This window comes from Notechis scutatus, chromosome 1 (genome assembly GCF_049901735.1).
Source record: "Notechis scutatus isolate UNSWTSFEM ecotype Mainland chromosome 1, rNotScu1.2, whole genome shotgun sequence".
Classification (NCBI taxonomy): domain Eukaryota; kingdom Metazoa; phylum Chordata; class Lepidosauria; order Squamata; family Elapidae; genus Notechis; species Notechis scutatus.
In genome coordinates this window covers 201,183,648-201,211,612 of record NC_142009.1, presented here as the reverse complement: position 1 = coordinate 201,211,612, position 27,965 = coordinate 201,183,648, and the positions used below count along the sequence as shown (strand labels likewise).

Here is a 27,965-nt window from a genome sequence, read left to right as displayed (position 1 = left end):
GATGTTTCACTAGCAACTAAGCAGCTGCGAGCACTGGTTTTCCAGGCTGCTTGAACAGAAGGTACAGAATATTTAACTGAAAAGATGATTGCATTAACTTTTCTTTTTGCCTTGTTATGGGATAGAGGTTTTAACTGGGGATTCAAGGATGGAGTTCTTCACAATTCTATTTGGTTAGGTAAGTTGATGGATTTTTATTTTGTGCTTCTATTAATACATGTTTAACTGCAGAAAGAGCTACTTTTTCTTATACCCAACCCGGCATTTTTGTGTAGCTTGCATTAAAGATACAAATCTTTACTGAATAATAGCACCGTGGAGTTAATATTCTTTATTTTCCATTTTAAACGATGTTTTTGTAGAGATCTGATTTAAAGAAAAGGAATGCCTCTGAAACATGAGCTGCAAGAGCGATGCTATCTGAAAGCATGAGCTATACAGAAAGCAGGACCTCTAGAGATGTGTATGGGGAGAGAAGAGACTTAAAGAGAAACAGCTGTGCAAGATACACATCAGCTTTTCCTTTGAACATAAATAATTCCTGGAAATACTGCCTAAAACTATAGTTTCCAGGTAGTTACATGTCCTTCCCTGTACTGCATTTTCTTCATTGATTAATTTAGATTTCCTAATCTGGCAACTCTCGGAAGAGTTCAATTGCAGCTTCCAATCATGCCCAACTAGCATGGCTGAAACAGTTGTAGTTGATGGACAATGTAGTGAATGATACTAAACTGGGGAAGGTAGTACTATTTCTTCTGCTCCATTTCTTCTTTCCTACCTCTTTGGTTGTACTACCCACATTTTAATAGTCTGGAGCCATCTCTGCTTCAGAGAAACAGCTTTGCTTATCCAGGTACAGAACTGCAGAAGAATCAGAATACTGGTGGCCCTCCACAGCTTACTACCCTTCTCAGCATTTTTCATCCTATCGCATGTTGGCTGAAATTGCTGGAAGCTGAAGTTCCCTAGGACTAGATCACAGGTGTCCAACCTTGGCAACTTTAAGACTTGTGGACTTCAACTCCCAGAGTTCCTCAGCCAGCTTGCTGGCTGAGGAACTCTGGGAGTTGAAGTCCACAAGTCTTAAATTTGCCAAGGTTGGACACCCCTGGACTAGATGTTATCGCTCTCTTCCTGAAAACCAATTTTTACATAGTCGGGTGTTATGGGGTGAAATAAAATTATATGGCCCAAAATTCATTCATTCTCTCCTAAGCTCCTTTTTTTACAGATCTCATACTTCTAAAACTTGCATCACTGCAAGCCACCCATGAACAACAAAACAACCTTCCAGTAGGCATATGAACATGGCAGCATGAAACCTTTCTAAAACAGCTAAAATTCTGGGAGTGTTAGGGTAGATTACAGCTTAAGCCACCTACAGTTATTGGAGCTGAATAGCCTAGATATTTAAATCTAAAATACAACATCATCATACTATATGCCCCAAAGCTGCCAACTCATTTCTGTTCCACTGCAGGAAGCCCTTGCTCCCACAAAATAGAAAAACATACTCCTTCACCAGAAAAACATTGTCTCACAACATAAGGACAGTCATGTCAAGTTTTCCTCCTGTCAAGCTCAACACTGGATGACTTTAGTAGTAGCATGAAAATGATTGGCTACTGCCAGCCTCCAAGGTATATTTGCAATCTTATATAAATATAAAGCCTTGGAATTTTTCTGAGTGTCTTATCCAAGTATTAACTAGACCACTCACCTTGCTTAGTTTTTTTGAGATTAAGCTTAAGTGTGGTTTGTTTGGTTTGGGCTTAGCTCAGTGTTGTAAACTCAGTAGTTTTGATTTGTAAACTACAGATGATGGACTTAGCAGAGATACTGGGTTGAGGGGACCATAGCGTATTGTGAAGTGAAACTTTTCCTAAAAATCTCTGGTTCAGACATTGTTCTTTGTAATTCTTTTAAAAAATTCTGGCAATGTAAGCAAACGGAGGGGTAGGAAACATTTTTATTTATTTTATTTATCTTGCTGGGAGTGTCCATTCACTGGAACAGCACCACTCGTTCAAACCCCAGTTAAAATTGCTCTTTCCAATTCCTCATTCACAACATAAGATGGAGCAATACTGGAACTGTTGTTCATCTTGTTTTCTGCTGGGGGGGAAAAAAGCATTGGAACAGATATTAGCCTGAAGAAACCCTCAAAAAGCATATCTTAGGTAGCTCTTGCTAATCAGAATAGTGCTGGGTTTGATGGATGAACAGTCTATTGATACAAAGCAGTTTTGTATGTGTTCCAAATAATTTTTATCCCAGGGCCTGGTTATCACATTATGTTATTTCGGAACGAGTTTGTCTTGGTTTCAGCTTAGTGTCTTCTGTGAAGTCAGCCACTGTGATTCATAAACCACAGCTTATAGCTTAATGAATGGGGAGAAATCTGCAACTCTTCCAGGCCCATGTTGCTGGCCCAGAGCCCTTCTGGACTGAACTGCTAAAGTTCATCAAAGCTGTTTGTTTTGGGCAGAATATCCAGGGCCAAAACAAGAGGCATGATAGGTACAGTGAGCTTCCATGAGATAACTTAATTTTGCCTTTAAACCACTCTCTTGCTGGCTCAAAACGGAAGCAGTATTTCAAAATCATTCAAATGATAGTAGGCAATGTTCAGCTATCATTAAGTCTCACTAAGATGAACATGCTGCGTTCAACAATGAATACCAATGCCCAGTGTTGCAGAGGAAAGTAGAAAAGGGAGGAAGGGGTCAAGCTATTTTCTAAAGCGCCTGAAGGCCAGACAAGGAATAATGGATGGAAACTGAACAAGGAGAGATTTAACCTGGAAATAAGGAGAAACTTTCTGACAGTGAGAACAATCAACCAATGGAACAGCTTGCCCTCAGAAGTTGTGGGAGTGCCATCACTTGAGACTTTCAAGAGGAGATTGGACTGCCATTTGTCAAAAATGGTGTAGGGTTTCCCGCTTGGGCGGGGGGTTGGACTAGATGACCTACAAGGTCCCTTTCAACTCTGATTATCTGTATCTGTATCTGAGCCTTAATCCGCCACTGAGGATAGAGAGGAAATAGTTAAGTGAAACATGTGCGAGTTCACATCTTTTGAGATATTAATTCATTTTGGAAAGGTTTAGTGATCTTCTCTGAGAATGAGGCTTGGGTTTCATAGACATCATTCCCCCGTCATACAAAGAAGAATACTTTTTTAAAAAAAATTCCATTTAGCAGATACCATGTTGTCTTGAGTGTTATTCATGTATGGCATTATAAACACAAATGTTATGTACTTATTATGCATATGACAACATTTGCATATGCATGTTCCCATACCACATTTATATTTGCTGTTGAAAATAATTCTTGGCTAGATATGGGGCCATGCCTAGAACTCATCCCAAACTTCATATCCTTGTATCCTGACAGAATGCTCTGGCTATGTACTCCTCTTTGTCTTTTCCCTCTATTCTTTTTTGAATTTTATTTTTAGTACTGTTGTCACTTGCTATGGAAACTTTCTTTTTAAATTGAAAATGTCATGAATGTCTAAACTGTAACTTCCAAAAGCAAGACAGCTTACATTCCATATACAACATTGTAGGCCTCTATAGCAGCTCTGGGATAGGATATTTTAAATCTGACATGGCCCAAATAATATCATTTCTATTTCTATAGGGAGCAATTAAAGTCACAAATATACAAAAAGAAAGAAAAGGGAATGTTTTAGCCAAATGTAAACTTGGCTTTTCATTCTTTCTGGATTCATTTAACATATACAGAGACAAAGGGGGAAGGGGACAGAGAGAATGTCATCAGCAAGGAAAGAAAAAAAATAGTTTAAGATAAGCATTGACATGGGATTGAGCATTTCTAAATTAAATATTGCATTCTTTGGGAGTCTCTAAAGAGAGGAAATGGAATCCTTCAGTAATTCTCTCATATGTGAGGTCAAACGTCAGAATAACCTCTTTTCATTAAAACAATTTAAATGCAGATTTAAGCAGTTGGAAAGGAAAATATTATTAAGTTATAGCATTATTTATTGCATTCACATCTTCCTTCCTTCAAAGGTTGAGGCAATTGCCCCTTCCACCTCAGGCCAAAAGATAATTTTTTTTTCTAACACTGATTATGTTCATATGACACACAACCCAAAAGCCCTGATTAAATGAACATGCATTTTGTCCTCTAAACCAGGGATCTTAAACTTGCAGCCTGCAAGCTGCACCCAGCCACCCAAGCTTTTCTCTGCAGTCTGTATCAGTATTTAAGAAGATAAGCCGTGCTTACATCTTTTAGCTGACAAGAATTACCCCCAAAACAAGAAAGAGAACTGGACTGATTGTTTGAAAAAGATAAGGAGGGAGGGAAAAGTGAGAAGGAAGGTCCTTCTGATAACTCAGGAGGATATAGTAGTCCTCAACTTACAACAATTCATTTAGTGACTGTTTGGAGTTACCAAAACCCTGAAAAAAAGTGTCTTATGACTGTTTTTCATACTTACAACCCCGTGGTCATGTGATTAAAATCCAGACACTTGACAACTTATTTATTTAGTATATGGTGAGAACATGACAGAAGAGAAGTAAATATACACACACAATCCATGTAATTATATACTAGTTCTGTGGAGGTAGGGCAGTGGCCTTATAACTGGATGTCCAAATTAGCTCTCCAAGTGATTTCCTCTGGCATTGCTTCATGCAGTTCTTCTAGGAAACCAGGGAACTCACGTTGTGGTCAATCTTGCACAGTATGCTTAATCGTTTGCATACCAGCATCACAATTACAACAAGGGGAAACTTTCTATCCCTGCTGATCCAGGCCAGAGGTACTTCTTCCAGCATCACACCTAATTCTGTTCTATTTTAACCAGACAGAGCAAGGCAGGTCAAAACCAGGTGGTTTGATAGAGGGATCACTAATGGTCAGGCCACAAGAAGGTTTCTTGGACCATTCCTCTCTCCAAGCATTGGCAAGTGACTCATATTTATGATCGGTCGCAGTGTCCCGGGATCATGTGGTCACTTTTTGTGACCTTCTGACAAGCAAAATCAATGGGGAAACCAGATTCACTTAACAACCGTGTCCCTAACTTAACTGCAGTGATTCACTTAATAACGGTGGCAAGAAAGGTTGTAAAATGGGGCAAAACTCACTTAATGACTATCTCACTTAGCAACAAAAATTTGGGGGTCAATTGTCATAAGTCAAGGCCAAACTATAAAGGCAACATGCTCAGACAGTGGCTGAGTTACCACAACATCCCGAACCCCACACAATTCCAATGTTGTGCCATCTCAGCCACGGGATACTTTTCCTGATTTAAGCTACAAGAGGTGGCTTGACAGACATGGATTGCTAAGGTGAATATAGCTGTGATATCTCCAAGCCCCCCCCAAAAAAATTTTTTGATGTTCAACCATGAAGGAGAAGCTTGTATTCCAGTGTATTAATCCTGCTGGTTGCCCTTCCATAATAGAGAAGCATAAATATGTGCAAATGTGTTTAGATTTTCACATACCATTAGAAAACAGCTTTTTTTTCCAAGCCTCCCAGGGTGAAGGATTTCCTCAAACTGCTTTGGGTACTCTAATGATATCCAGCTGGGATTTTTTCTGTGCTTTGATACCAGAGCATTAAATTCTCAATATCCTAGATACAATGTACAGGCTTTACTATATATCTACACATTTATAAGAGTATAAGTGGATTGTTGTTAGTGAAGAACAAAATCCAGAACCATTCTGATTGATTTATCCTGTTTGTATATAACCGCACATTGCACAAGACAGTGACATTGGGTGGCATACAACCATGTTGAGAGAATAGGGCCTAATAAGGCCATCAGAAGGTTGGCCATCAGAAGGTTGGCCATCAGATAGATTTATTTTTTTTATGCAATAAGTAAAAAAGAATGTTTTACCCATTCAACAGCAAGCTCTCATGCCCTCGGCACTGCATTCTGTGAGAAGAAATGCTTTCACACCTCTAGGTGCTACTACAGTACTTAACTGGGCTTATTGTGCTTCTTTTCACATAGTATAGCAGCCAACATTATCTCTAGCTTCATAACTATAAATGCTTATTTTGTTAAGGATGGAAATGGGTTAGCATTCTTTATGTGCCATCATGTTGACTCTTGACTTTTAGTGACCATATAGACCAGAGGTGGGGAATGATGGGCCCTTTATGAATTGAGGTCCTCAACTCCCAGAATTCATGAGTCAGGCTGACTCATGAATTCTGGGAGTTGAAGACCTCAGTTCATAAAGGGCCCATCAGTCCCCATCCCTAATATAGACAGACCTTCTCCAGGAGCATCTGTCTACATTTTGACCCCTCAAATCAAATGTGTTCCAACACTGCACCCATCACCACTGTAACTGTGGTGTAGACTCTCAAGAGTGATGGACCTCAAAACAATACAGTATAATACCTCTTTCTATACCTGGTCAGAACCAATTTGCTTGTTTCTCTTTCCCAGCAAACTTTGAAAAAGTACTTCCATCCCAAATTTCCACCCCAAATTTCCATTCCATTTTCTTTGTTCTACCTGACTTAAATAATGGTCACAAACCTCTCTTCCTCTGATCCTTCAATCATTTTATCTGAGAAATCCTTCTTGACAATTCTGTGACTGGGATGTTATTTTCTAAACTATGAGTTGGTTTAGTAAATGTATAGCCTTTATCAAGACTTTTAGATTTTGGACATACCTTTATTGCATGCATATCAGTGGAAGAGATTAAAGCACATTTTTAATTCTGTGTTAAAATTGAGTTTAAAATTTATTTTTAAAATAAATATGTAGGTTACAACTAAGTAGCTTTTAAAAATTATATTCAACTGGCTATTATCTTTAATTATATTAATCTTATAGCTCTCCCAAATCCCAAATAAAAAATTGTATGTTATGGAGGAAGTAAAGACTAATGTTATACAAGCATTGACCCTGTTATGACTGCATGTGTACCAGCACTAAAAGAAAACAAAGGAAGCAAAAGGATGGGAAGATAACACCGAGACTGTGTTCATTTTGTGTAAAGCCATAATGTCTATTTGTTTCATTTGGGCTTGGCAAATGCAAATCTGGCCACAGAGGTTTACTCAACAAGGCATGATTAAAATGAAATATGGCCCAACATGATGTATAAATAGTCATTAGTACAATTACTGGTCAGTGCTTTGATGAGACAAAGAACTAGTGTAGGATGCTTTTAAGTAGGACCGTGCCATACACGATTATGCCTTGCAAATAAGAACTCTCTCTCTCTCTCCTTTATCTTTCATAACAGAACTGTAGAACCTTTCAGATGCCTCCAGGCTGATGTTGCTTTAGAACTCACTCACTTTCTCATTTTGAAACTATTTTTTGTAACTTGCCCAGATCCTTGCATGCTATTCAGAAGCTTAATATATAGAGATGGCAGGGAAAGCATGGAGTCCTACCAGGCTCTCGTTCTGGCCATTTCTTGTCCCAGACTTTCAACAAAATCTGACCAGGCAAGATTTTGTAACAAGCTTACATGGCTTTCGGAAATTCAGATGATCAGTACATTGCAAAACAAAAGAAATAGATTATTTTTTTTTTGGTATTTCTTTCCTGCTATATTTACTGTTCCTCTGGATTGCTGTACCCACCATGGTAGTCCAGATGTGAGGCCCCAGCAGGAAATCTAATGAAAGGGCTCCACAGAAGGATTGAGAAGCAAGTGAGGAGTCCCCACTCCTGCTGCTGCTACTCCCAAGTCAGCCGCTGCTTTGGTTGTAGCAGCACTGCTAACGCCAAAGGCATTGGAAGCCCTTGTAGGAAGTTAGCACCCACATCTCCCCTAGAAAATTGAAATATCCTAGGAAATATTAAAAAGGCAAAATATTTCCCCTAAAAAGAGTAGAAACTCAAGAGCAGAAACTCACCTCAGAAGAAGAAACTCACCCCCACCTTTGTTAATGGGTGGGCCATTAAGGCCTGGGCCAGAATACTTTACATAACAAAGATCTGCAGGTAAAGCTATAGCAATTGCCAAAAGCCCTTTTCAGTGCACCATCATCCAGCAAGGCTCAACCAAGCCTGGAACTCAGGACAGCCTACAGAGTTGCCCCTGCATGGCCCCATGGGAGTCTGACAACCAATCAGAATACAAACTCCAATTCAAATCCCAACAATGGTTATAAAACCCAGGCACTCTCAGCATCTCAGCCCTTCCTTCTCTTTTCCTTCCTTGGAGCATGTGATCATCGTTCCCTGGAGCTTCAAGCTATGTGGTCCTGCTGTCCACCATTAACCATCTTTCCTAACAGCCTCCATGTTTCCATTGTCTTTTCCCCCCACTTGGAACTGAACCCAGAAGGATATTTCTTTCAACACCCTGGCAATTTCCCTGGAATTATTGTTGGGCGCTGTCTTCCTCTTCCAGATGTTCTTCTCTTTCCTGTTTGTGAAAGAACAAGGAGAAAGAGAATAGAAATGCCATAGTAGGGCTGCAAAAACCAAGATGACCACCCTTGGGAGAGGTGAGAAGGCTTGGGCCCAGAGGCAAGTTTTCCATGGTAAACAAGGGTGCTTTGAACTATCCTTTCACCAAAGGAACATCTGGCCTGATCCACATCATCCTTCCACCAGGCTGCCCAAACACAAGAGGGTTTGAAGGGTCTGTTGCTATTGGTTTACTTGATCTTGTCTGTTCTGTTTTCCACTCTGTTATGGTATGCTGCAAATCACACAGAATAAACAAGCAATTGTCATCCAGAACAAATATACAGAACTGGTCAACAGCATCCTGATGCATGTAGAATGGGGTGAGGGTATGTATTCCAATGCACTGTTGTAGCCATCCCTCCAGCAGCTAAATCAGATGTGGAGGAGGAGGCATGGGAGTCAGGGTAAGCATCAAGGCAACCTGAGAGTTCTGAGGGGGAAGAGGGGATGGAACTGGCAGAGAGCGGGAGAGACAGAGGCGGATCCTGGGATGCCCATCGGATGGAGAATCAACAGCCCCCAGCTCTGGAGATGGCTGATGAAGAAGAGGAGGAACAGCAGGGTCCAGTGCCTGACACATGGATGCACAGAAGGCAGAGGAGAGGAGAGCAGTGGAAATCTATGAGCCAATCCTTGGGAAGGAAGAGCCACTGCTGCTAGTGAAGCCCCACCCTAGCTCTGGGGATAAAAGGCAGGGGGCGGAGATAAATAGATGTGGCAGACAACTATTCATCTCCCTGCTGGATAGACTTATTAGCCTGTGGTGAAAGATAAGCTTTTTGCCGGTGCACACACCGCACATCTCTGTGCATGTGCATGTGTTGTCCATGTGCCCCCGCCCCCCCAGTACACGCACGCCATATACCCGACAATCAGCTGTCCGGTGGCAGCAGCATGTGTGCATGCGCAGTAGGGCTTTTACGGCTGAGCTCTCGCGTGCCAGGGGAAATGGCTCTGCATGACACTTCTGGCACGTGTGCCATTGGTTCGCCATCATGGGGCTATGTGTTTTTCCTTTTTTTCTGTCTTTCTTGATTTTTGCAGTGTCATAGAGCTCAGGTCCTGAGTCCCAAAGGTGCTTTTATTTATTTATTTATTTATTTATTTATTTTATTTATTTTTGTCAATTGCTTACAAAATAATAGGTATAAGTAAAAACATAGTTATGAATACATGGATACATATAAGAAAAATAAAAAGAAATAAAAAGAAACAATAGGACAGGGACGGTAGGCACGTTGGTGCGCTTATGCACGCCCCTTACAGACCTCTTAGGAAAGGGGTGAGGTCAATAGTAGACAGTCTAAAGTTAACGTTTTTGGGGTTTGGGGAAGAAACCACAGAGTCAGGTAGAGTATTCCAGACATTGACCACTCTATTGCTGAAGTCGTATTTCCTGCAATCAAGTTTGGTGTGATTAACCTTGAGTTTGTATCTATTGTGTGCTCTTGTATTGTTCTGGTTAAAGCTGAAGTATTCGTTGACAGGTAGGACATTGCAATGTATGATTTTATATACTATATTTAGATTGGACCGAAGGTGGCGTAGTTCTAGGTTTTCTAGGTCTAGAATTTCAAGTCTGGTGGCATAAGTATTCTGCAACAGGTAGAGGAGTGGAGAACTCTTCTTGTGAAATATTTCTGGACTTTCTCAACTGTTTTAATATCAGATATGTAATGTGGGTTCCAGACTGATGAGCTGTATTCAAGTATTGGTCTAGCAAATGTTTTGTATGCTTTAGTTATTAGTGTAAAATTACCAGAGAAAAAGCTACGTAAGATTAGGTTAACAACTCTTAACGCCTTTTTGGCTATGTAGTTACAGTGGGCTTTTTCAAAAGGCAGCTGCACTTCCTTTGTTTTTGCTGGAAGACATTTTGCTTCTCACCCAAAAAGCTTCTCCAGTTCTTTGCTTCTCATCCAAGAAGCTTCTCCAGTTGCCTTTTGAAAAAGCACTTTTGGGACAACCATGACCTGGATGACCGAGAATCTCTAGAGACACGGAGCGCCTGAGTCCTCTCATCCTGATGGCACAGGTTGGGTGGGGGGGAGGTAGGAAGAGGAATTTGTAAGATTTGCCTGGGGGCCCAGGGAGCTCTGTTTTGCACCCTTGATGCCACTCACCGATTCAACTTCAGTGAGTTGCTTTTTCGTGTTGTTGACGTCATTTATTGGGCTGATCCAACAACAATATGTTATGTCATATAACAATATAATATGTAACAGTATGTATGGGTTTTTCCAAACAAACCTGGGAAAGTTACTCATGATAGATGATATGAGTAGCCAAATTACATCAGTCCAGTAAGTTGCTTCTGTTATGGAATAATTTTGGAATAAACTGAAAACCCTGCCCCAATTGTTTGAGCAGGTCAGAGGGAAGATTCAATCTCAAAATCTAAATAAAATACAATTTGAGGAGTGCGTTCATGGACCATCTATTAATCAAGCTGGAAGGATGTGAAAATAAAACATTTTTGTTTTCATTTAAAAAAACCTAAAACCCTTGTTATTCATCTCCTTACAGAAGATTAGCCAATCTTGCACTAATGTGTAGACCATACTTATTTGTTTATAACATATCTCAATGCTGTGATGACCCAGAGTGTATCAAAAATATAACAAAAACCAAAATGTAAATAAAGGTCCTTTAATGCCTTCAACTTGGCTTTACTGTTTAATTGTTCACAGTTGAAGATTAAACTATTTTCAAAATAACATTCCAAACGAAAGAAACACAGTTCAAATTCAAAGAGCAGATAACAAAGCAAAAACCAAAAACAAACCTCACTGAATAAAGTTCCACAACAGACCAGGATAAATAATTGCAAACTTCAGGAAGATAACCAGGTACAGTCTGTTCGAAGAACGCCAACCAAGATAAATCTCATCCAGGAATAAAACACTAATTTGTTTCCAGCGTTTGTTAGCATGCAGGTCCAAACTCTTTTGCAGATCTCACACCTACAACCCATGAAGTGAAGAGGATCATGGCCCTCTCCTCCTGAAGAGACCACGTTTTTCTCTGATCCTCTCCTCCCTGCACGTCCTAGGATGGATAGGGGATGGGCCTGGGCCCTCCTCTGACTCAGAGTCAGTCTCCACCAGGAGCACGACAAATGCTATCAAAATCAAGAATGCTGATTTAAGCTGACATTAATTCAATACTATTTACATTTAATTAATTACAATTAATTATATTTTATTTATTGATGTACATTTCTATAATAACTACAATTTTATTTGTTCCATAAAAATAATACATTTCATTCTTCCAAAGTCCAAAATTTCTAGTATCCTACTGCTGTACATTTAATATTCCAAAATAGCATTCATAGAATGGACCTATCACTATCTGAACATTATACCGTAATTTGAATATTATGGAATAAAGGAGCCTATACTAAATAGCTATAATTCATTCACTCCATCAGGGCCTATTTTACTTACAATGCTTCTGGTTTCACTTTTAAAAATCATTCTATCCTGTCAGGCTCCCTGTTTCGTTCTACTTTTTAACATTAAAAACCATTAGTTGTAAATAAAATGTAAATGAAATTTGGCAATTATAAAGCAAAGTACTAGTCTGTTATTTTTATTTTTAACAATGCCCGCAGATTCATAAAAGCTCAGCAAATAAAAATGCTGAGTGGTTGGAGGCCACTTGATTGCAAATATGCCTACCTGTGTTAAAGAATAACCACAATGGGAACTGATAGTAAATCTCCTGGAATGGCAGGATAGTGAAAAAAATAAGTAGGCAAAATGTTCCAAAATATTGTAGAATACTCCATTTACTTCCAGACCAGGCCAAATCTTGCCTTTTTCAGATGGTTCTATGATTTCCAGAGTCATTCTGGAGACAATTCCTTGTTGGCACACGTAAAATTTTGCACAACTCAATCTAGAAAAGATGGAAGGAAGCTACCTCACAAGTTTACTTTCTGTTAATTGATCATCTTTGGCTATCCATAGCCATTTGTGAATAGCAAGTTTCCTTCATAATAATTTACAGAATTATTACAGACTTGTGGTGAGGTTTATAATATAGCCTACTCGCTCCCTACTTGTGTTCAGAAACACTTCATGTCTTTCAATGGATTTTAGGCAAAGGACAGACAAAAGCTAAGGATAATTGTAATTTACTTCAAGGTAGAAAAGGAAGAAAGGAAAACAGCATAGTTTGGTCAACTTGGTCTTTATAACAATGGCTTTTGCTGATTCTCTCTCAAGGCTAAGTGACCCAAATCATGATTCAAAATGGTCTACATTTGCATGTAGCAGCCTTTCCTTTCCCTCTCTTTTTAAGAAAGAACTTCTTTGTTTTCCTTTATTTGCTTTATTGCTCTTATTTTAAAGTTTACCCAACATTTTTTTGTGTTATTCTAAATTCAAAATAGCATTAACACTGTTTTGTTGATTTTGGGAAATCCATGCTATTATAATCCTTTGATGCCTTCTTGAGATAGCTGTGAGGACTGCAAAAATGGAGTTTGAGTTCTTCACTCAACTCGAGGCAGCAAAAACAGTCCATGCATTCTTAATTGTGTTTTACAATTAAGGGAAACGGGTAGCATATGCATTTGTGTGGTTTTAATATTTATATATTATATAATTCATGTTATATAATTATAATTTTGTGATTATTATTTTTATTACGTCATTTCTGCACCACTTGAATGTTCCTAATACGGCCCACATGGGGATGCTGGGAGTTCTCCATGCTTATGTTAGAACAAACAAACAAACAAACAAAAACCCCACCTTCCAATCTTGGTTTGGGAAAATATGTTCCTGGAACACAACCAGTTTTTCACTTAAGGCTTACTAACACTTTAACGCTTTTCTTCAAATTAAATCCAATTAAATCAGATCAATTTCTGACAGCCAAAGGCCAGCAAAAACACTATCCTTAGCATGGGGACAAAACAGATCTATTTCTGCTGTTTTACTCTAAATATACTTGGACAGCCATCCTCTGGTTCCTGAAAAGAATTCTGTAGATGTTATAATATAGGAACAGGAGACTTTCACCTCATCTCCCAGCTATTGCAGTACCTCTATAATCCTTATTTCTGTAGCTGTGGTGTCAGAGGCTAAAGCAGTGGCCCTCAACCTTTTGGGCACTAGGGACCGGTTCCATGGAGAGAGGTTTTTCCACAGACTGGAGGAACCGTGGTTTCGCAGGCTGCCTGCATCCTGTGGATGTAGTTTTGCTTGTTTGCGCGTGCCCCGGTTTTTGGCATGCTACGGACCGGTGTCTGTCCTCGGACCGGGGATAGGGACCCCTGGGATAAAGGAGACAAAAGAACAGGAGTAGGAGATAGGAATCCAAGACTTTCTTGGTTGTAGGAGATGCTACTACATCTATTAATCTGGAGATCTCAGAACTTTTGGGATGGGTCCTGAGGTTGATGGGCATTTAAAATTTAGGACTTGTTGAAAGTGCACTTTCAAAACAGATCCCTGGGGCATCACAGATGAAAAAGGTACATAGCGATTAGGACTTAAACTGTTCCAAACGCTGATTTATTTATACAGGGGCCTCTATCCCATCTTCCACAGGATGGTCCCTACAGCTTCTTCCACCTTTTGTCCTTTTTCTAGGCAGGCAGCCACATACCCAAACAAAATAGTGGATGCAACCAACCGTTTCTTTAAAATTTATTTTTATAATGAAGTTTAAAGACTAATTTGGGGTGAGAAGTGCTCTTGGCAGTACAGATGCCCTGGAGGCTGTGCCTATGCTTTTCAGCATCTCAGGCATCTTTTCCTTTCTTTTTTAAATTAAAAAATGGTTTTTAATGCAATAAGCTAGTAGGTTTGAGGGATACCAAGGAACAAATTGGTGCCTCCAAGAATTACATTCCCGATGCTAATCAATTCCAGGTCTGGAGCAAATATAGAATTTTTCTCTGGTCTTAATGAGATCCCTCCTCCCTAATTTAAATCAGGAACACAGCAAGTTTTTAAAAATCCAAGGGGAGTAAAAAATCTCCATGCTTTAGTTTTCCAACATGGTAGTCATTATGCCAACTTTTCTTTTTTTAATATTCATTGCAACTTTTACTTTGTATTAACAGAACGAGCAGCAGGAGTGTATCACAGAGAAGGACGGTCTGGGAAATACCAGCTGACTTACGACGAGGCAAAATCGGTGTGTGAATATGAAGGAGGACGGTTAGCAACACTCAAGCAATTGGAGGCTGCAAGAAAAATAGGTACGACGGTGTGGTTGATTTCACTAGAGAGTAAAATCCACCAGAACAAGCACTGCACAGGATAATAAGACTGGAATGCATTTATCAGTCATTTCCATATGTGGGCTGCATAAATACAGTCAGTCACTAGATGGCAGCACCAAAAACTCCAATCCCTTGTGGCCCTCTAGGGATTAGCAAACTTTGTGATGTCTGTCCATCAGGGGCTTTTGATTTTGTTTTGTTAAAGAGCTGCCCATGTTTCAAAAAGTAAGTTATAAGCAGCACAAAGGGCAATATGCTGAGAACTCTGTGTCCTAGGATACACATCCGTTTGGTCTTGAGTTGATCATATGCTGGACAGATGCATTTTAAAATATCCATACAAGCAGTACAACATAGTTCTAGAACTTTCACCAAAGTAAAGTACATTCACATACATGATGTAAACCAATGACCAATATTAACGATATATGGCTTGGGCTGCTTACACTATCAAGTAACATATGCACAGCCACAGCCTCATTTGTTGAACAGAAAATTCAGAATAGGGCAAGTCAAAGATATTTCAGCAACAGGAGAAAAATATAAACAAAGGTATAATTTTTTTTTCAGAATTAAAGTACAGAATGAATTATTTATACATGAGTTTAAATTATTAGAAAATATTCTTGCTTGTCCTGGGACAACTCTAGCTCCCTCAGCTAAAAAAAATGGAGATGAGCAGTGCCCCCTACAGTCGGACACAACTGGAAAGGAAAAAAAAATTACCTTTATAAAGAATAAATGTACATGTTCTGAAACACAATGTGTGTATTCTACAGGGGATGGTGTTGTGTCAGATAAATTTGCATCTGGGTAAAATAGAAATTAACTTATCAAGACTACAGTATGTAATGTTTTATATTAATCAGGCATCTTTCAATAAAGACTCTCAGGACTACAATACAATTTACTCAGCCTATGCCTCCAATACGTTTTAATTATATAAAGTGAAACGGTTCTTTTTGTGCTAAAAAGCAAAGATGACACAACTGAAAAAAAATATGAACCAGACATATACGTTTCTATGTGTCAGGGGTGGAAAGTGCTTTGCTAGCAAAGCCTAATTCATGTTTTAAATAACTAGGACTCTATTGTATGGTGGTAGTTTAGAGCACAAGAAGTTGTGAACCTGAAGTTGAGCATCCCATCTTAGCCAACACTTGTCTTTTATGACACTTGCCTTTCATCTCTCAGGCTTCCATATGTGTGCTGCTGGCTGGTTATCTAAGGGAAGAGTCGGATATCCTATTGTCAAACCAGGAAGCAACTGTGGCTTTGGGAAAACCGGGATCGTAGATTATGGGTTTCGGCTCAACAAAAGTGAGAAGTGGGACGCCTATTGCTATAATCCTAATGGTACGTGAACATGAAATATATTTCTTACAGCTGTTTAGACTTAAGGATACACCTTTGCAAAAGTACCTGCCTTTAACTGCTGTGGCCCCTTAAAAAATAATGTACGCTTAAAGCTAGCAAAAACTTGTATAGGCTAAAACCCATTTCATCAGATGCCTTAACATCTTTTGATTTAGGATTCATGGTTGAGAAAATTATCCTGGCAATTTGAAATGATAACATTACAAGGAAACAAATGTAGAAGGTACAGCCAGTGATAATAATTTCATTAGCAGTGACTGCTTACAAGATGGACAGTAAGACAGAAATCCTCATATTGGAAGGGTAATCAACGTATAATGAATACTAGAGTTTGAAGAGAGTTTAAAAAATTATCTGATCTATCCCCTTGCTCCATGATTCTTGGATTCACTAGAGCAGGGGTCTCCAACCTTGCTGGCTGAGGAATTCTGGGAGTTGAAGTCCACAAGTCTTAAAGATGCCATGGTTGCAGACTCCTGCACTAGACCATGTAAAAAAAGGAATGCTACACCGCGATGTTTTGGGCTAGTAGTCACCAACACCCACAACTATTCTCAAAAGCACACCTTACTCTCACACAATTTTCAGAGGCAACCTGAGAATGGGCTATGTTTTTGTGCAGCTCTTGCGCAGCCTCCAGAATAGAGCTGTCAAACTCGCAGCCTGTGGTTCAGATACATCACGTGCTGCCCACACCCACCCCCTGGTTTAACAAAGAGAGGGGGGAAGTCACGATACGTCACGTGATGCCACCGTGACGCCGCCAGTTTGATACCCCTGCTCTAGAACCTCCCAAAATCGCATAAGAATGGGGTGTGCTTTCATACAGTTTTCGGAGGCTGCAGAAGACCATTCTCCAAAGACCCTCCGAGAATGAAGGCCTCCTTTTGGCCCAGAGCTGCCTCAGGCAGACCTCGGGGGGCTGTCAACCAAAAGAGAACACTGCCTGAAGATAAGCAGTGCACGGCAGATTCTGGGGATCACGCGCATGATTAAATTGTATTTTTTTTTCAATTACTTCTCTTTTGTTTGGGGTGGGGAGGTGACATGCCAGCAGAGTCAAGTTAGGCATTTTCTGAAATTTTGACACGCCAACCCAAAAGGTTTGCCCTCCCTGCACTGCAGCATTTCTAAGAGATATCCTGCCTGTTTGAAGGACATCATTTTATGGGGCTCAGCCTGTTTCATATGCCATATGGAGCATGAGAAAAAGAACTTGTCCTATGCCAGCTGAAGAAGATTGAGCAGAGCCTCTTGCTGAACAAGTAAGGTAGTACTGAATGGCCAAATTAAAACTTACGATGAAGTGCCCTAGAAAAATGAATGTTCTTCCAAAATGATGGGGAAATATGTACTGTCACAATGTATCACATGGTAAGAGATTTAACACCCTACAGGAGAGATGGAAAAGACAACAACCAGGCAATCGACATCATTCTGAGCAGCCGCTCCATACTGTGCCTAATTGTACCGTGCTTGTATGCCAACACAAAGAGACTTGCCAAAAGCCACATGCAGAAAGCAGGATTTAAAGTTCAAATTAAATTAAATTAAATTCCTTATTCCAATAGCATCTGCATCTTCAACCAACTCCCTTTTGTTTCTGTCCTATGTTCAGGGCAGATTTCATTTACAATGACAAATATAAGTTCAAATCTTTGTGAGCATTCCTTGGCTTGCCAGAGTCTTTCTGGAGAAGGAACTGTAAGGAAAACAGCTGCAAGTGAAGACAGGGCTAGTCCTCAGGATGGGTTCCAGTGTCCAACCATGTCAAAGCACATAGCGTTGTTTCTGCCAAGTCCACTTTCTGCTGGCAGCAGAACCCGTTCTTAAGCTTATTGCTGTGCCCCAGTGGTTGCTGTTTGGGAAAGTCCTACCCATTCCATCTGGCTAGCCTACCAAGTGGGCCGGAGGGCCTCTCTGCTTGTCAGTGTTAATTGCTTGTGACATTCAGCCCTGACTTGAGTTGCCAGAAGTTTGAGGTTACTTTAGGATACTTGCGGAGGTGCAATTCATAAGCAGGAAATACTCAGGGGAGAGACTTTTATCATTCTGTGAAATGTTCTTAAAACTATTAAGTTCAAAAGAGGTTAATTCAACATGTCACACCAAACCGTGCTTTGGTTCCTCCATGGTTGGTGAACAAAACTTAATAGCCCACTTCACGCTTAACATTACGCCACAAATAACTGTTGAGTCTGTACATTAAAGACAAAACTAAAGAAACAACTCGTATTATGGCTCAGCATAATTTCTAAACCCATTACGGGAAGAAACAGTTGAAAATGGGAATTAAGTCTCAGCAGTTAAAGACGCTGAAGTTTAAAAGGTAAAGAGAGCAGAGAGCAGTTCAAAAGCATGTAAATACAAGTAGATTAATAGGTATCTCTTTGGTGGGAAGGTGTATATCCGTGCACCTTTGATGTATAGCCATAGCCATGCTGGCTAGATACCATGGAAATTGTCTTTGGAAATCACTGGTTCCCTTGGCCAAGTACCATGAGTACCATGCCTTGAAGTCAGACATGACTGACAAGAACACCTTTACCTTTTAAACTGGATAATATAGAGAATATGCTTCTATTTTAGTAGCAAGGATCTTCAATTTTGGGAGATCTTTCATTATTACTTCTGCAATACTTTGGATTCAATTTTGAAAGTTACTTCAGAAAATAACTCTTAAAAGAGAAAGGTGCCATGTTGTACCCTCCAAAGCTTAGAAGCAAATGTGAAGTACCTCGTTGCTGTTTAATTAGGGAGCCCAGCGGCTTGTGTGGCTAGGACACTAGTCTGATGATCTGCCGGCTTGCATTTGACATCCATTGCTGCCATGTGGCAGGGTGAGTTTCCATCACTCACTCTAGCTCCTGTCAACCCAGCAGTTCAAAAGCAGATAACCACGAGTAGTTAAATGGGTACTACTTCAGTGGACAACTTAATGGGGACACGAAAGGAGCCAACTGGGCCTCCTCTGGGCAATGGTGATTACTTTGTCACAGAAACACTTCACTGCTTCCAACATGGAAGAATAATATAGCCCTGTTTAATTAATATATAGATTCACCCATAATATGTTAGATACCATAATAGTCTAATATTAAAAACTACACTATATTCAATATTGGGAGTGCTTGATTTATGTTCTTTACTCCCATTTCTTTCTTTCTTTCTTTCTTTCTTTCTTTCTTTCTTTCTTTCTTTCTTTTCTTTTCTTTTCTTTTCTTTTCTTTTCTTTTCTTTTTTCTTTTCTTTCTTTCTTTCTCCTAAATGCAAAATTTTATATCTCTGAGTGATGTACACAATGGTACTGTGCCTTCTTTGAAATGTCCTGCAGAGAACCAAACACCACAGATGAAAAGTTATGGAGATTTCTCCATGTAAACACTGAATAATCTTTCAGCGCAGAAAACACTCACAGATGTCAGGAAAATGGGAGTGGCCTCTTGTTCATAAAATGACATATAGTCCACCTCTCTTCCTTTCCTATTTGGCCATATCCTCTGAGAGACAAATCTGATTTTTTTCCCAAATGTATTATTTGAGTGATGGAAAGCTTAATTAAACCAAGTTGTTTGCACTGGCTGGTGAGTCATGTTCTTTCCATTCTGGAAAAAAATAGGTCTCCATTACTAGTGAATGATGTTGAAACTTAAAAACAAAACTGCAGGTAGTTGGGTCTTGGGAGGTTCATCATTATATCACTTTGGATTGTCTCATGTTCCAATCAAAAAGAATTGACTTGTGTGCTGTACTCAGTGTCAAAGTATTAGTCCATTTTCTAGTTAAAAATAGTTTCTATATGCTTGCTTTTTTTATTCCTATCTGTTTCCTGGATGACCCGGAGAATCAAAACATGGTTCTTAATCATCTGGGATCATAACTTAGTTGTTGAGTTGACACAAGTTATATAAATGCTTTAAATAAATTACATAAATATGCCTTCTTAGATTCAGCAGAAAGGCATTGAATTGGCCTGTTTCTGCTTGTAAATATCTGGGAAGATATTGGCTGTGGCTAAAAGCACATCAAGCACACAGGTTTTTATATTTCTGTTATTCAGTTATTCATTTCAGGAAGGCAGTGGAATCCCTTGAACACAGGTAGACTTCGAATTATGATCACAATTAAGCCCAAAATTTATGTTCCATAGCGAGACATTTGTTAAGTGAATTTTGCCCTGTTTTAAGACCTTTCTTGCCATGGTTGTTAAGTGAATCACTGCAGTTCTTAAAGTTACTAACATGGTTGTTAAGTGAATCTGGCTTCCCCATTGACTTCGCTTATCAGAAGGTTGCAAAATGGGATCCCATGGCCCATGATCCCATTTTGCAAGCTTTGCAACATTTTGAAGGACACTGCAACCGTCATAAATATGAGCCAGTTGCCAAGCATCTGAATTTTGATCACATGGGGATGCTGTAACGGTCGTGTGAAAAATAGTCATAAGTCACTTTTTTCAGTGCCACTGAAAACTTTGAACAGTCACTAAATGAATAATTGTAAGTTGAGGACTACCTTTAGGTGCTTGGAGGTGATTTAGGAATGAATTAGAGTGAAAAGAGTAGAAGTTAGACTAGACAGCAATACAAAAGGTAGAAAAATAACCTGGATAGAGATACTGAGTATGTTTTCATTTCTTCTGAAAGTGTTCATAATTTGTGTTGGCTTCTGAATTTACTGCTATCTGCAGGTGGCCAACCTGCAGTATGTTACGAGCTTGTTCTACTGATAGGAAATAGTAACCTACATGGAGAAAACCATGTGTTTGAAAGATGGCTAACAACGTATCCAGTCAATTTAATATGCAGATTTACAAAAGCGTATATGATTTAAATTCCCTTTCAGGACTGTTAGAGTTGAGCTGTAGAAGGTTGGCACACACACACAAAAAAACCCATGTGCTATAAGGCTGCAAAGGCACAATTTGACATCTGGGATGAGTATGATATCTGATGTTGTTATTCCTCTCTTAGGAAAAGATTGTGGTGGAATCTTCACAGCTTCAAAACATGTTTTTAAAACTCCCGGGTACCCAAAGGAATATGAAGATGACCAAGTCTGTTATTGGCACGTAAGAGTGAAGTATGGCCAACGAATCAAAATCCAGTTTCTTGACTTTGACCTTGAGGATGATACCGCCTGCATGGCTGATTACTTGGAAATATACGACAGCTATGATGATATAAATGGATTTGTGGGCAGGTAAAATGTTCAAATCTTTCATAATACAAGATGTACAAATTGCAAATGGTTGGGTGAAGGGATCAGAGAAAAAGCCAAGTTTTTTTTAAATTCCACCCAGTCTCAAAGGATTATGTATCATGTTTACACACACAGAAGCCAAGCTAATAAGCATATATCAGTACAAACCTAGCTAATAAGTGCCAAAGAAATACTAATAGCCACACACTTTTTCCTTCTTTTTTCCACCCACTCCTTCTTTGTCCCTTACCCTGGGGAGCCCATCTTAGACCTAGTCCTCACCATCTTCCAAACTCATGACACTTGCTTAGAGAAAGCTGTAATCCCAATCAATCTCCTCTCAGTCCTGATTGTAATCATCTATTTCCCCACTTATTCTTTTTCTCCCTTACCTCTCACTGTGAAGTATTTCTGATTCCAATAGGAAACTCCTGGTTTTTTTTTTTAAAATACTTTTCAGCTGCAGTCAGAATGACAGTGACGAAGGATTATGGCAGATGAAGTTTGGACCCACCCAAAGATCTTTGGCTTAACTAATCTTCTTCCATGGAATTGTCTTCACTTCCTTTATCTTAGCAAAGATTAGTGGAAAGCCTCCCCACCCACCCCAGTATTTCATGTCCCACCCGAACAGAAAGGGAAAAATGAGGGAAATGAGTCCCTTCTCCTGTGGGCATTGTGACTTGTAGATATTAATTTTAGGCTCTAGTTTTATTGGCCAGGCATGGTGGGATAGGGTAGCTCTTTAGATACTGCATCAATTACTGCTTTCTGACTTTCCTTTCTTTAAATGCTCTCTTGAGAATGCGGGCATCAGAGTAACACCAGTTGGAAAAGTGTCAAATGTATATCATTCTTATGGATTTTTTTCATCCTGCTGATTTATCCTCTGGGGAGCCGAATGTATTCTGTTGGACCTGCTTCTGATTCAGTCCAATGTGATTTTTGATATATTCTGACACAGGCTATGATAAACATACAATGTAGCACTTGGAGCTACTTTACTGAAGGAGCCCTTGGATTTCTGCCCACCAAGGTGTTGTTTTTTTTCAGGCAGGAAGTGCTGTAACTGAGCCCGCTGATTGTGTTTCAAGCTTCTCCAGAAGCTGGATTTGAACAATTCTGAACCTAGGGTTGGTTTTTCTCTCACCCTCTCACATATATCTGATTACAAATGTGTAGGGGCATGTAATACACCAATGTTTTAAAAAATACATTATTCAGTAAAACATTTCCTTCCCATACTAAGAAAATTCTCCAAGGATGCCTGTAGGGCAGCGGTCCCCAAACTTTCCAGCCTGGTGGCCCAGCACAGGGGGAGGGGGAGTGGCAGATGCACACACAGCTCTGTGTATGCGAGCGATGGGTGCACATACCCTTCACTCGGGACAATGGAGCTTCGTGCGCGAGCAGAAGGTACTTGCATTCCGTGTGACACTCCACTCACACGAGCGAAGGGCGCTTGTGATCATGCACGGAGCTCCACTCGTGAGAATGGAGCTTTGCGCACAAGTGCAAGCGCCCTCCGCTTGCACAAATGGAACTTCATACACGTGTGCTTGCTGATTTTTCCCATGGCCTGGTTTTGAATAGGCCGCAGGACAGTACTAGGCCGCAGCCTGGGAGTTGGGGATCTCGGCAAAAGGATATTGTCAAAAAGTCAAGATGGTGGATATCCCATCTTTATTATTTTCATAAATAATTCAAGGTGGCAAACATACTTAATACTCTTTCCTATTTTCCCCACAACCACTCTGTGAGATGGAGTGGGCTTAGAGAGAGTGACTTGCCCAAAGTCATCCAACTGGCTTTCATGCCTAAAGTGGGACTAGAATTCACAGTCTTCTGGTTTCTAGCCTGGTGCCTTAACCACTAGACTAAACTGGCTCTCTAAAACCACAAAAAAAACAAGAGGAGCTTGAACTGTACCATTGTTGCCTCCATGTTTGTTTGTTTGTTTTTACTACATCCTGCAGACAGTCCTTTTGCTTAAGGAGCTAAATATATCCCACTAGATGTAAGATGGATGGAAGGAATTGGAGAACAGATGCTTCAGATAATATTTTCTTACTCTTACAAATTAACACCATCCACCTATTTTTCCTACCCTTCATAGCAAGATTTAGTAGCAGATGTGCTAGGCATTTTTAAAAAATATTTTGTAAAGTGTGTTAACCCAAACAGAACACTTTTCTTTTAACTGCTCAAGCAGTAGCCAAATCTTGTCCAATGTTTGCGTGGCTACTCAAAACATAACTCCTAATGATCCCTGCCTGCCTGTGCATTGCTAATGATCTCACACCGGAAGTATTATCTCTGATGCCACATGGACCAGTAACCACAGAGAGCTTTTGAATCAGCTACGCAGCCCTTGAAAAGGACACAGCTACTTTAAAGCACCAATGAGAGATGCTTAATTCAAGTAATGCATTATCTTTCAAATGTTTCGTGCAGCTTTAGCATTTAGGTTAAGCTTATTTTTATTTTATTTATATCCTACCCTTGTTATTTTTTTATAAAGAACTCATGCAATCTTAGGTAAATTAATAGCACTCCAACGTTTGCTTGGAGCTAATAAGAGCTTGATCCCTGAATTTGAGAGATTTTTACCTTTGCAAAGGGTTTTTTTGCCCAGCCAAAAACACAAATCAAGTAATTCAGACAAAGCAAAAAGCATTTATTAAGGGGGTGTGTCTTTTCCTAAGGTACAGATACATACTTTTTGTATATGATACATCAGAAAGCAAGTGATCAAACAATAAAGACATTGATTATTATTTGGGACTTGATCAACAAAAAACATTGATTTTAGACAACATTCAGCAATTAGTAAATGTATGGTTTACATTACTCTTTCTCAGCTGGACTACATCTTTCTTAAAATTTGCTAGTGTATTCAAGGATTTTTTAGCATACAGCTCTCATTATGTTACTGAAAAAGCAAGTTCTCACATACCAAAGAAATGGCCTTGACTGAAGAGAGAAAAACATTTTAATTTTCTCAAAGTTAAGAGGCATTAGACTGCCATGTTAAAAGTGATGTGTTTTTTTAAATGCTAAAAAAAAGCCTAAAATTTGAGGTAACATCCTCGTCCCCTTGCCTACTTTCACTTTAAAAAAAATAATTTTGAGACTTCTAGTAATGGAAAATGTATCTATCAGGAGGATACAGTGAAATATTCAGGAGTAAAAAAATAATGGAGAAAATACCTTATTGAACATCTTGAACATTAAACACTTCTTGAACACTTCTTGAACATTAAAGGATCAAAGCCTCCTTGTGTGAGGGGAGCTAACTCTTTGGCAACCACATTTGAAAATATGTTGTATTCATTCCCACAAAATGGCTGTTGGATGGGCCTGACCATTCACAAAACGTCTGCCAAACATTGCTTTACAAAAAGCTACCTGTTGCAAAATCCAAAGCATCCAACACTCGTCTCATTTGCCATTTGATTTTGGGGGGAAAGTAGCAAACATGTCATTGTTATTCAACTGACTTGTAATGTTATGTTTTTCAGATATTGTGGTGATGAACTACCAGATAGCATCGTTAGCACAGGTAATACAATGACCACAGATGAAATTGCAATATAACATTTCCCTCTCTGATTCAACGAGCTAGAAGCCACGAAATCTGAGTTGCATTAAGCTGAATGATCACTTGACTATGGGCCATCAAGTCATTGTAGGTTTTCTCCATTATGATCTATCTTTGACCTGGTTTTTCAGTTCTTCCATAACCACATTCATTGTTACTGTAACCGAATCCATCCACCTTGTTGCTGGTCATCCTCTTATTTTTCCACCTTTCCCAGCATTATAGCCTTCTCCAGAGATACCGTATATGCCGGCGTATAAGACGACCCGGCGTATAAGACGACCCCCAACATTTCCACTCAAAATATAGTTTGTTATATACTCGCCCCTCTTCCGCACGCCTTCCACTTTTGCACTTTTTTTTTTTTTGAGGCACTTTTGTCTACCGTGGAAACGAATCCCATGAAGCTAAAGGAGCAGCCAGCCTTCTCCCAGCTCCCAAGGAAACGAGCTCGCACCGCCCGGGCTCCGCTGAGGTATCCGGCTGGGGCTGTCAGAAGTTGTTACCGCTGGCGCGGCTCGCGGCGCTCCAGTCCGCGTTGCCTTGGGAAGGGAAAGGCAAAAGGAAGAGCCGCGCTTTTGCCTTTCCCTTCCCGAGGCAACGGGACTGGAGCCGCGGAGCCGCGCCAGCGGTAACAACTCCTGACAGCCCCAGCCGGATACCTCAGCAGAGCTCGGGCGGTGCGAGCCTCGCTTCCTTGGGAGCTGGGAGAAGGCTGGCTGCTCCTTTCGGCTTCACGGGATTCGCTTTCCACGGTGCGCAAAGTGCCTCAGCCGCAGGCAGCCGCAGTGCTTCCCAATTACTATTTGCCGGCGTATAAGACGACCCGGCATATAAGACGACCCCCAATTGGAGGCATCTTTTTCAGGGCAAAAAGTCGTCTTATACGCCGGCAAATACGGTAAGTATTCCCATAATATGTCCAAAGTAAGATAATTGGTGGCTGGTCATTTGTGTCTTGAAGAGAACTCTGGGTTGATTTGTTCAATGATCCATTTGTTTGTTTTTTTGGCTGTCCATGGTATTCTTGGGAGCCTTCAATTTCAAAGATCAAATGTCAATACTCTTCCTATTTCTTCAAAACCCACAACGATAACTAGATGGCAGCAAACATTCCCTTATATTCTTATTGCCCTCTAATGATCATCTTGATGTTTTCAGCAGCAATTTGGTAGCCCTACATATAGCATTACCTTAAGGTAGGAAAGACACCACTAAGTTTAATCATTTTGTCAGACAAACATTCTTCAGATTTTTTTTTCAACTTTTCAGTCTAGCATCCAACCTCTGTGATTTGCTGGTGGTATCCCATCCAAGTACTGATGAAAGATCTGTAAGAACCCTGAAGGAAAAAAAATCTATACCTTTCTTTTAAATCCAAAAATGTTTCCATTGTTTGTATAAATAAAAAAGGAATGGTAATATTTTATCCCATGCATACATGGTCTCTCTTTTTCTTTCTCCAGGAAATGTTATGACACTGAAATTTTTGTCAGATGCTTCAGTGACAGCAGGAGGCTTTCAGATTGAATACACTGCTATCAACTCAACTAAAAAGATGATAAACCCCAAAGCTACTACAAAGTATTTTCCAGGAAAATTTGGCATTGTGTAAAATAATTTTTCAACGAAGAAAGATAAAAACCTGTAAATGCTACACCTTGTGGAAGTTGCCAACTTTCTCCCAGAAGAACCCATTTCCACGACTTCTGCCCTCTCCTTCCATTCCTTTTATTAGCCATTAATCCAGGTACCTTTTGCTGAACTGAGCTGAGCCCTCCCTCCTTTTCTGTTCCTGCTGAATCTGCTTTTTAATATTTTGAGTCAAGGGTCTGGGGGAGTGATACTCGACTGTGGTAGTATCCTCCTTTCTGCTTCGGAGCTCTTTTTTTCTTCTCGTTTTTTTGTACTTTTTTCCATTCTTGCACTTTTCAGCTTTCTTTTTTTCTTTGCATTAGTTTGCATCCAACACTTTTTATCTTATTTTTCTTAAAACTTTTTAACAAAAGCATAAGACTGGAAATGCAAAAATATAACTGGAAACCTCTGATGGATTTTTTTTAATAGAAAACAGAAAACAGTGAATTTATGATTTTGATGATTAGACAGGATTATAGAAAGACTTTGTTGTAACTTTAGAGAAAGAAGTACATTTATAATTGTACATATAACTGCTGTAAAGAAAATCAGAAGCCACTTGTATCTTTTTTCTTTCTTTCCTATTTTACTTTTTTCCTTTCTTGCACTTTTGGCTTTTGTTTTGATTTTTCGTTCTTTTTTGTTTTTACTTTACATTAGTTTGTACTAGTTTTTATCCTTTTAAAATCTTTTAATAAAATTATATTTTTAAAAAAACTGCTCTGTGGTAATTCCCTTAGTTGTTATACAACAGGGATTTTCTTGAGCCAGAAAGTTGTGAAGTATTCACTCACTAATTTTTTCTAAAAACTACCCTGCATTTGATGTATTATTAAAAAGCTGAGGTATTAAATATTTAAAGGAATACCTTTGGGGTCCTTTAATTTAACTGAGGAGGAAGAGGCAGACCTCACAACATCTGTAGGCAGACCTCACAACATCTGTTTGCTTGCTTATTATTTTTGGGGTGAAGGATGACTTCAAGTCAGTGTTGACTCCTAATGACTGCCTGGACAGATCCCTGCAGTTTTCTTGGCAAGATGTCAGAAGTGGTTTGCTACAGCCTTCTTCCTAGGGCTGTGAGAGTATGATTACCCCAAGTTTTCCTTAATTCAGACTATTGTCTTATGTCAATGGATATGAATAAATCCCTTTATTGATTAAGTTGAGTTTGCATAATGCAATATACAAATATTAGATAAATCACCTTTTACTCAGCAACTGACTGTTGGAAAGCCTTCGGGTCTGCCTTTAAGTTTACAAGAATGTTTTATTTTTCATTTTGTTGTTAAATATTTTCTAAGGTTTGTTTCCAAGTCTTACAAAGATCCCTAGGATGTCATTGTGGCACTTTCCACAATCTACCACAAAATTAATGTAAATATAAGTGTCTTGTCTGAACTACTTCATTTTACAGAATATTTCAAGGGGATGATCAGATAG

The 27,965-nt window shown here is 39.5% G+C and overlaps 1 protein-coding gene across 2 annotated transcripts; it reads left to right on the top strand.

Moving 5' to 3' along the window:
* Positions 1 to 27,229, top strand: TNFAIP6 (TNF alpha induced protein 6). 2 transcript variants are annotated; one of them, XM_087950050.1, is made up of 6 exons: positions 1 to 178; positions 14,543 to 14,680; positions 15,899 to 16,060; positions 21,055 to 21,283; positions 24,805 to 24,845; positions 26,351 to 27,229. In XM_087950050.1, exons 1-6 carry the CDS (start codon positions 85 to 87, stop codon positions 26,497 to 26,499), a joined length of 813 nt encoding a protein of 270 aa, XP_087806176.1. In that variant the 5' UTR covers positions 1 to 84; the 3' UTR covers positions 26,500 to 27,229. The 2 variants fall into 2 exon arrangements, 1 of the variants encoding a protein (XP_087806176.1); XR_015746542.1 differs by having other exon boundaries at positions 15 to 178; positions 24,805 to 25,126; positions 25,791 to 26,526.
* The last annotated feature ends 736 nt before the right edge of the window (positions 27,230 to 27,965 follow it).